General features: G+C 37.8%; 1 pseudogene and 1 gene segment (V, D, J or C); one reads left to right on the top strand and one right to left on the bottom strand.

The window, feature by feature from the left end:
• Positions 1-4,017: 4,017 nt before the first annotated feature.
• Positions 4,018-5,880, bottom strand: LOC122125414 (annotated as a pseudogene).
• Positions 5,881-10,392: 4,512 nt separating this feature from the next.
• On the top strand, positions 10,393-10,981 carry LOC122125416. The segment is given in 2 exon segments: positions 10,393-10,464; positions 10,584-10,981. Coding segments are annotated over 2 exon segments (444 nt in total).

The raw sequence follows: 10,981 nt of genomic DNA on the forward strand, positions 1-10,981 counted from the left end.
ACTGAAAAGAATCTCATGGGCTCTTGTGGGCAATTGGAAATAAGAGTCTTATAGACTCTCCTGCCTGGGCTGGCTTCCAACCATAGTCCTCAGATTGTAACCTTTGAGTAGTTAGGATTGCAGGCATGAGCCAATGGCATTCAGCATGATGGTTTCTTAACTCAGTGCTTTATGAATTTATGATATCAAATTTCTCCATATGAATGACTTCAATATAAATATTGCCTCTCTATTGTGCATGGTGTTTAAGTCTTTTGAAAGTTTCATGATTAACTATTATATACTGTTAACTAAATAAAATATCAAAAGATAAAATTGGTAATTCTTTACTCAGACTATTTGTTGGGAACACTTAGTCAAAGGATACAAAGAAACTGATATGATGATTAATAAGTGTACAAGTCTAATGTACAATATAAGTACTGTAGTTAATAAAATTATACACTATTACATTTTTCTCAAATTAGTATTTTCTTGCATTTAACCTTCTCAAGTGCTCAAAAATGTAACTAAGTAAAATGATAGACATTTGTAGTATGCAACTTATGTTCACCTAATAATGTCATGTTGTAGACAGCAAATAATTCACAATAAAATTTAGTTAAATTCATCTTTCATTCGTATTTCTCAATAAAGGTCCATTGTTTCAAGAAAATTAAATTTACTCCTTGGATACAATTTTTATTGCCACCTTAAATTTCTCTAGTATTTGAAGAGTTTTATGTGAGCATTTATCATCTACATTAATCATCTCATAGTAGTGGGTTACAAAAGGAAGGTGGACTAATAGTTAACAGTTCACCACTAATTTTTGCTTAATCTTAACTTTTGACTGAATTACATATTTTATCTTAAATGTCTTTAAAAAACATATTTATACTTTTGTCAGCAAATCAGCAGAAATAAATACACTATGTAAATGTTTGATTCTCTAATTATCCAAACTCTAGACAAGGGTAGCAAAAGATCAAGAGCTCCCATATTTATCTAAGGATGAAAGTAATTGGAGACTAGGTAGGTGAGAATGATCTCTTGTAGCTGAGTTGTGGATGCTACTTAGCAGCCAATTGATTTGCTCTAATAGGCAATGTTAATCAAATATATTAGTTTTCCACAACAAAGTTCTATATTGTAGCCCAGCCATCATCTGGCTTTTCTCATTTTCCCTCACTACACAATTAGCTCCTGGTCCACAGAAGCAAGTCGGCTCTTGGTTCGTCTAATTCTCCCTAGAAATCAGTATAGGGTGGGGAGACAACAGGGGCTTATACTTTATTGCTTTATTTCTTGGTTATAAAAGAGAAATGATGTGGTATTCATTTGGCTTACTTGATGTATCTTATTAAGATGACAATGGATCAAATATAAGAAAACAAACCATAATTATGTACCCAGAGTATTCAGGCAAAGTCAATACCCAGAATACAGAGTCTGCATCTCAGATCCATACACATTTAAGCGTTAGATCTGGCCATAGTGGTATGTTTCCTCATTTTACTTTTGTAACAAATTTGATAGCTTAAAAGGATAGGAATATATAAGAATAACAACATGTATTTCCCCCCACAGTTCTGAAAGTGTGAGGTTGAAATTTGTGTTCCTGGGTCTGAATCAAGATGTCATCAGACTGCATCTGGCAGCAGAACAGAATTTGATGGTTGCTACCATTTCTAAGCCTGTGACTCCATCATTCCTGACTCTGCCTCCTTGGTTGCACTGGAATCTCTTCTTTTCTTGTCAATCTCTCTCTAACCATATGTGTGATTGCACTAAGCTCTGATAATCAATGACACTCTTCAGATCTCAGGACCCTTAGCTGAATTATGTTTGTCTGTAACTGTCAGGGATTTGGTAGAAAAGAATCTGATACAGAGAGAGTTCTCCTTTTGCCTCACATTTTGACATGTCTTTGGTTTTTATTTCTAAATTGAGAACATAATAAATTAGGCAGAGTTCCATCAAAGAAAAACAGAAAGTGTAATTATCTTATATTCTCAACGATCCCAATTTTTAAAGTATTTTTAAAAAAACAAATGTTTTGTGTATTTCTGTTTGTGACTATTGAATTCTAATACACAGCATATATTCAAACACTCTTCTTTGTTCTACAAAATCATGGCAACTGGTTGATACTATTTTATACATTCAGTTTGAATTATGTTCCGTATAATTTTAGTTGCCCCAGCTCTAGCTTAAATTTTCATCAATAGATTTTTATAACATTTACCAGGCTGATTTTATTGATCAAAATTTGCATTATCTATTCTAGTTGGGACTGTCTACTTATTGGGAATTTTCAAACAATAGCATTGAATAAAAAAATGCAACAAAATTTTCACTTTGTTGCATAGTAGTGACTTTGTAGAGTAAAATACCACTGACGTAAGCAAAGTCTACTCCAAGGTCTATATTTAAGTAAAGTTTAAAAATAGAAATGAGGAATATTACTGTGTCCATAGGTAGGCTGAAATCCAACTTTGTCCTGTGTTGATAAAGTGATTGATTTCTACTTTAAGAAGCAGTATAGGTGTTAGAACATCCATTTATTGTATCTTAGGTTGGTCCTTAGTAACAAATACCAACAGGTATTGTTACTATTACCCCCTTCCAGTCATATCACAGATGTAAGGACTGAGATTATGATATCAAATTAATTTCCTTTTGATATGCTTTAGATTATTTTCACCTTAGATTAATGGTTACAAGATTGAGTGGGTTAATGCTTACATCATTTGCATGAGAATCGATAAACCTGGAAAAAATACGTTAAGTGAAATAACTCAGGTTCACAGAAACAAAAGATTCTTGTTTCATCTCACATGTAAAATTAATATTTAAATTAATAATATATACTTAAACATATACAGGGCCATATGTATATATACATAAATAACTAAAGTGGTGTATGCAAGGAAAGATTGCAATGATATTCCCTTCAAACAATTAAGTTAGTATGTATTAAAATGAACATGAGAAAGCTAGACCTTGTGTTGTCCAAAGTGAGGGGATGATGTCAAAGGAAGGTGGAGCAGACAATGGTGGAAGAAAGGTAGGCAAATGTTGACATAATATTCAATGCTCATATGTGAAAATGGAACTATGTAACTTGAGGGATGGGTAGAGTTGGAAGAGATGGGCGGCATTATGGAAGGGTGGCATTGATCAAGATGCATTATATCCATAAACTGGCAGGTTGAATTAGTACAACTATTTAAAGATAATGAAAAAAATTCTAAAAAGTAGGATTGGGTGAAAGTCTCAGCCAGCACAGAAAGGTTAGACATGATATACAAGTCGTACACCAGTTATTCTATGTTTCACATTCTCCTGCAGCAGCAACACACAACTCACAAACTCCTTCACCCTGGGAGGGCCCCTCAGAGCTCAGAGCTCAGAAAGTAGAGGTAGCATACATTTCACATCAAAGGAAGAACACACATGCAGGTCTCCAGACGCTCCATGGTTTCAATGTGGCTGGTAGGGGTGGGCCATTGCAAATGCGTATCCTGTGTGACCTGAGCACTCGGAATAGGAATATCTTATGGGGACCTGGGAAAGGGGGCAACAGGAGGTAAAAGTGGGGTTTCTTTGATCTACACCACTCAACACTAAATTTTCTTTTCTCTTTTCTGTTTTCCCTTTCCTTTGCTTTTCTATTCATTGATGAGTATGTGTATGTGTGTGTGTGTGGTGTGTGTTTGTTTGTGTGTGTGTGTGTGTGTGCGTGTACACGTGCATGCACGGGCTACTGGGCTTTAACTCAGAGCCTTACTCTCTCCCTTGGCTATTTTTCCCAAGGCTGGCACACTATCACTTGAGCCACACCTCTAGTTCTAGCTTATTTAAGTTCTCATGGATTTATCTGCCTGGGCTGGTTTAGAAGCACAATCCTCAGATCTCAGCCTCTTGAGTGACTAGGATTACAGGAGTGAGCTACTGGTGACATGCTCCCTTACACTTTCTGATTCTATCTTGTCCATCATGATCCAGTTTATCCAGAAGGTAGCTCAGATGCAACTAGCAGTGTGGGTTCAGGGGAAAGAGGATGTACTCCTGCACTGCACCTATGATACCAGTGTTAGAGACATGGTCTCTTCTGGTACAAGGAGCCCAGCAGTGGGGATATGGTATTACTTGTTCTCCAGAACTCTCAGAACCAAAAAAATGCAAAAGCAAGTTACTGCTTAGTGGAATTATAGAAGACAAAGAAGTCTTTCACTCTTTCTATTTCAGCTTCACAGCTGAGGGGCTCACGTGTTAGCAAAACACAAGAGTTCTGGATCCGAGAGGCACACTACAGAACTCAGGGATTGCCTCACATCCACCTGCTATAGGGACCAAAGCAAAGAATCATTTTTCCAGGTAGAAAGCGGCCAGGTCTGTGGCACAAATGTTGTATTTGAGGGAAAATGTTTCCTCTGAGAAAATACATCTCTAGGTTCATAGGTCACATCTAGAATTATGACTAGTTTTTTTAAATCCATGAATCTTTGAAGCTAAACACAGACTTTTCAACAGAGGATTGAAAGGGAAGAATACCCATAATAAACAATGTGCTACTTGGCCTTCAGATTAATCTTGAAGGAAATTCAGAACTGTGACCAAAAAGTGAGCAAAACTTTGCAAGAAGTCTTGAATTTTCAATTGATCCACTGCTAATACTGAATAAATGATATATTATATCTAGTGTTTTAAATAAGAATGGGTTTTCAATATGTCATTGTATTTTCTATTTTAACAGAATCATGTAAATCTCAGGTGCTCAGGAAGTAGAGCCAGAGTGATCATCAGTTCAAAAAAAAATTAGTGAAAGTCTGTCTCAGAAACATACCAAAGCAAAAGGGCTAGGCACCTAGATCAAGACATACATGTTTTGCCTAGCATGAACAACAAACAAAGACACAAACAGGTATACTATATGAACTGCCTCATGCTTGAGTACAAATTCAGACTCCTTACTACCTCTAGCGCCAAAGAGCTCAGTTCCCCTGTGGATTTCTCCAGACGGAAACCGACTCCTTATTTATGTGTAAGTAAAGTATCCCTCACAGAGGAAGCCATTGACTAAATGAGCACTGCGAGTTGTTGCAGTAGGGAGATGATCCTTAATGGGACCCCAAAGGCCAAAAAAAGGACATTGCTGCAACTGTTATGGAACAGAATAGGTACAAAACCTTGATAATACTCTCCAATCCCACGGCATTTCAGTGCCCAGAAAGCCTGATATGTGTTTGTGAATTTGTCATGATGTTTGTGATCTTAAAGTAATGTCTGAACTCTTTCCAATGGAGTGAAAATGGCTTCTGTGGTCCCTGCAAATACTTGCAGCCACACTACGAGTTGCAAACTCGGGAGCACTAGAATGCAAGATAAATCCTCATACAGACCAAACATAAGGGCCAGTGTCGTTGTTTTCTGCATTAATGGGGGAAGGATTCCACGATACAAGTTTCGAAATCCATCCTTTCTCAACAGAAGTACCGCATCCAGGGTTTTGATTCCATACAGATGCTGCCTAAACAGGAGCTTCTGAATGGGAAATGTGACCGTTGTTGAAAGCTGCACAACAGCTACAGAAGTAATGCTTCATTTCACCAACATTTGTAATGTGAGGTGATAGTTCTTGTTTTGAAGATGTTAAAATTGGTGACCTCTTTTCATGAGCTTCTGAATCCATGCTGTTGCTTAAGATTGTTCTTCTTCATTAAGGAGTTGTTTTTTAACCTGAGATGCCAGCTGAGCCTGGTGTTATGGAGGATGACCGCTTTTTGGTGACTTTCCCAATTTCTTCCATTGTTACTGGTCGGCCAGGTTTTCTCTTCTGGAGTCAATTCTGATAACTCGATTTCCCATGGCTGCAGGCACCGGCCTTACGCCCTGAGCCGCCAGCCCGCCCTCAGGACGGCGGGCGAGCAAGCTCCTGAAGCCTGATTTTTTATTTTTTTATTACTTTTTATTGTGAAAATACCATCCAGATGGGTAACAATTACATGGGCAAAATAACGAGTACATTTCTTATAAAGCATTGTTGCCTTCTCCTTTGTTTCCCCTTCCCATCCTTTCCCATTTCCCCTGCCCCCCAAACTTCTCCCCCAGCCAAAGTTGTAAAGTTTGTTTTTCGACATAAGGACTTGTACATCTAATTGTTGCAATGGGTCCACCTGTATCCCTAGTAAAACAATTTTTTCCCTTCCCCTCCACAAATTATATCAATATCAAATACAGTGAAAGCAGGGGTTATACGGTGGTGGAGGGACCTACAAAGCAACAAAGAAATAATTTTATAAATATGTTAAAAAATAGCATGAAAGAAAAAACATTTGAATATTTATCTTGGGTTCATTTCACCTAACATCAACTTATCTGGCCTTTTCTGCTTGTCTCAGACATATACTAGTTATGTTTCTTTGGGCTTGGCTTACTTCACTTAATATAATTTTTTCCAAGCCTTTCCATTTCCTAACAAATGGGGCAATGTCATTCTTTCTGATGGAGGCACAGAATTCCATCGTGTATATATACCACATTTTCTTGATCCATTCACCTACCGAGGGGCATCTGGGTTGGTTCCATATCTTAGCTATGGTAAATAATACTGCAATAAACATAGATGTGCTGGTATCTTTAGTATGGTCCAGTTTGTGATCATTCACGTAAATGCTCAAAGGTGGAATTGCTGGGTCATAGGGGAGCTCTATGTGGAGTCTTTTGAGGATCCTCCATACTACTTTTCAAAGTGGTTGCCCAAGTTTACATTCCCATCAACAATGCAGTAGTGTTCCCTTCTGTCCATATCCCCTCCAGCATTTGTTGTTATTAGAGTTCTTGATTATACACATTCTAACTGGGGTGAGGTGGTATCTCAATGTTGCTTTGATTGGCATTTCTTTTATGGATAGGGAGGTTCAGCATTTCTTCATGTGTCTATTGGCCATCCTTCTTTCCTCTTCAGAGACGTTTCTCTTTAAGTCATCCCACTTATTTATTGGGCAGTTGTTTCTTTGAGGATTTGTTGGTGGTGGATTTTACTTTTTGAGTTCCAGGTATATTTTAGATATGAGACCCTTGTGCGTTGTATGGCTAGTGAAGATCTTCTCCCAATCTGTGGGCTTTCTATTGATCTTGCTAACTATGTCCTTTGCCATGCAGAAGCTCTGCAGCTTCATGCAATCCCATTTGTCCAACCTTTCTTTGATTTGTTGTGTTTCCGGGTCTTTATTAAGAAAATTTCGGCCTGTGCCAAGGAGATCTATCCTGTAATGTTTTCAGAGTGTCTGCTTTTACTCCCAGGTCTTTGGTCCATTTGAAGTTGATTCTGGTACAGGATGATATATAAGGATCTAGCTTTAGTTTTCTACAAGTGATTAACCAATTTTGCCAGCACCATTTACTAAAAAGGCTGTCTTGCTTCCATTCTATTTTTTTAGCTCCCTTATCAAAGATTAGATGCCTATAGGTCTTTAGGTTCATTTCTGGGTTTTCAATTCTATTCCATTGGTTCTGAGGTCTGTTCTTGTGCCAGTACCAGTCTGTTTAGATTACTATGGCTTTGTGGTAGAGTTTGAAATTTGGTATTGATATTCCTCAGCACTGTTCTTTCTGTTAAGGATCATTTTTGCTATTTGGGTCTTTTATTGTTCCATATGAATTTTTGGATTGCCTCTTCTATTTCCTTGAAGAAGAGGTTGGAATATTGATAGGTATCACATTGAATTTGTAGATAGCCTTGGGAAGTATTGCCATTTTCACTGTTGATCCTTCCAGTCCAGGAGCATGGGAGGTTTTGTCACTTTCTAAGTTCTGTTTTGATTTCCTTTTTCAGGTTTTTAATGTTTTCATCATAAAGGTCCTTCACTTCTTTGGTTTAGTTAGTTCCTAGGTATTTTATGAACATTGCTGCAAAACTTTCAACAAAATTTTGGCCAATCGACTTCAACAATTCATCCAAAAATCATACACCACGATCAAACAGGATTCAGTTCAGCGATGCAATGCTGGTTCAATATACGCAAATCAATTAATATAATTCATCACATCAACAAGAGAAAGGATAAGAACCACATAGTTAATAGATGCAGAAAAGTATTTGACAAGATCCAACACCCTTTTAAGATGAAGGTTCTGGAAAAATTAGGAATCCATGGAACATTCCACAATACAATAAAGGCTGTATATGACAAACCTACAGCCAGCCTTATACTTAATGGTGAAAAACTAAAGCCATTGCCTCTTAATTCAGGAACTAGACAAGGATGTCCACTCTCTCCACTGCTCTTCAATCTAGTATTAGAATGCCTAGCTACAGCAATAAGACAAGATGCAAACATAAAAGGGATCCACATAGGGAAAGATGAAGTAAAAGTCTCCCTCTTTGCAGATGACATGATCTTGTACTTAAAAAATCCCACGGACTCCAAAGTAGCAGGCTATAAGTTAGCCATCAAGGGGCTGGGAAGGTGGCTCAGTGGTAGAGCGCTGTGGCTCAAGTGGTAGAGTGCTAGCCTTGAGCTGAAGCACTGAGGGACAGTGCTCAGGCCCAGAGTTCAGGCCCCACAAAAAATAAAATACCTAGGAAGCTTGGATTTAAAAAAAAATTGTATTTGTATGTATATTCATCTATTCAAAAAATGTAGAGTGCCTACAGTGAATGGAAAACTCATGAGATTTAATGACATTGATGCAACCCACAGTATAAGAGAGAATAATTTCTATATGATGTTTGTCTGAAACATACCATCCTACCCATAAAATAACCAATAAATACTTAGTCTGAAGGAGACATGGTGATGGAACAGATTGTATACTATTAGTCTTTCATTTCTTTTACAAGAAATATGTCAGCATGTGGACCATTTTACCAGCAGCCTGTTTTACTCTATGAGCACTCTTTAATTCAGTCTTCATTCTCTACAGTTCTCCCTCCAATTCCTGAAAAAGGAATTGCAGTGGTTGGTTGATGCCTGACTTTCATTTTAAGTTCCTCAGTATTTGCAGTAGGACAGCTGAGAGTAAAAAAATCAAAAGAAAACTTCTACTACAGTTCATTTATGACATTTTAAATTGTGGGGAAAGATCATGGCATTAACTTTACCCCTTAATCATGTTAAAGTGCACTATTTGGTAGTATTGAGTACGTGACCAATTTTACAAACCTCTTCAGAGTACCATTATTAACTCTGTAAAATTGAAACTGTGCTTCTTTTTATAAGTAAGCACTATCCCAACCTACTCTACATTCTCCCAGAAAAATCTAAGACTGACTTCCTCCATTTTCTCTGTAGTATAGTTCTGTGTCATGTCGGGGCACTGTGATTTATAAGATAGAGGAAAAGGAAAGGGATATGTGGACCCTATGCTATCTAGGCCTGAGTTTTTTTACTTAAGTCTTTGTCTAAGAATTTATTCACAGTCTACCTGTAAAGTCATAAATTTGTTTATCTGAATCTATGGGAAGTGAACCCCAGGAAACAGTCTACAGTTGGCTTCCATCCACATTAGAAGCATACTTCTCAAGTTCCATTGCAGTACTCACAATTTGTCACCTGATCTTGGAGCCAAAGAAACTGTGAAAGAAGATACTGATGTCAGACCATTCTATAGAGATTCAGCAACTTAAATTACAGCCTTTTTTCCACACCTTGTCACACATTTTCACTTTTCAATGCTTAGATATTCAGGAATATCTGAGTTATTGTTTTGATAGTATACATTTTCTTCAGAAAAGTGATAGAATAGATTTTCTTAATCCTTATGATTTGAAACAATTTTAAAACAGAGGAAATATCATCTTTCAATAGTGATGCCTCAGCCAAAGACCACCCATTCAACTTTTTGTTTCACTTAACAAATATGCATTGGGTACCTGGGAAGTCAGTTGCTCTTCTCTGTGTAGGAAAACAGTACTGAAAACTGAGAATCACTCAATACTAACTTGTCCTCTTGTCACTTAATATGATTTCAGTGAAAAACACTTCTATGATATTACAATGGTTAGTACAGTGGCTCACAATTAACACATGAAAATATTTACTCTTGTGTTAAAATGTTTGAGGCAATGGATCTCTTCTCAGCCACACACACACACACACACACACACACACACACACACACACACACACACAACTTGGTTGGTCTTCTAATGTACATTAATATCAAATAAAGACCTAAAAATAGCATTGCTGTCCCATAGATTGAAAGAGAACACTTGAAGACTGACTTAAGACTTACTCATAAATGAGGTCAGGAGGAGGACATAATTCTGACTTTGGGAGAAAACCAGGAAAACTTTCATCCCAGTTCGGTCCCTGTCCACCAGAGGGAGCAGCTCCCTAATACAAACTCATTTTCTGCCTGAGCTAAAGGTTTAGACTCATTCATTCTACATCACTTCAACATTTCTTCCTGTGAAGAGTTTAAAGATGAGAACTTCTCCAGGCTTAGTGACTGTGATAATCTTAATGTTTGGTAAGTAAAATCAATTTTAAAACTTGGATACTTTCTTCTATAAATTCAGCAAGATATTTAACCATAAATATACTTGAAAGCTTTATTCCCAAAGTGCCACCATTCTCTTTTTCCTCCAGGAAGGACTTGTGGAGACTCTGTGACCCAGAAAGAAGGCCACGTGACTGTGTCAGAAGGGGCTTCCATGACCATAGACTGCACTTATTCAGCCACATGGTACCCTTCTCTCTTCTGGTATGTCCAGTATCCTGGAGAAGGTCCCCAGCTCCTCTTTAGCGTCTCCAAGGCCAATGACAAGGGAAGCTACAACGGATTTGAAGCCATGTACAATAGAGAAAACACCTCCTTCCACTTGGAGAAAGCTGCAGTCCTAGAGTCAGACTCGGCTGTGTACTACTGTGCTCTGAGTGACACAGTGGCAGAAACCACAGGGGAAGCTGAGCACAAACTGAGTGACAGCAAGGGTCTGGCTGCTGAACTTCTTCTCTGGCATCTGTGTGGTTTCAGTGCAGTCTGA

This window comes from Dipodomys spectabilis, unplaced genomic scaffold (genome assembly GCF_019054845.1).
Source record: "Dipodomys spectabilis isolate Male_0828 unplaced genomic scaffold, ASM1905484v1 ptg000265l, whole genome shotgun sequence".
Lineage (NCBI taxonomy): Eukaryota > Metazoa > Chordata > Mammalia > Rodentia > Heteromyidae > Dipodomys > Dipodomys spectabilis.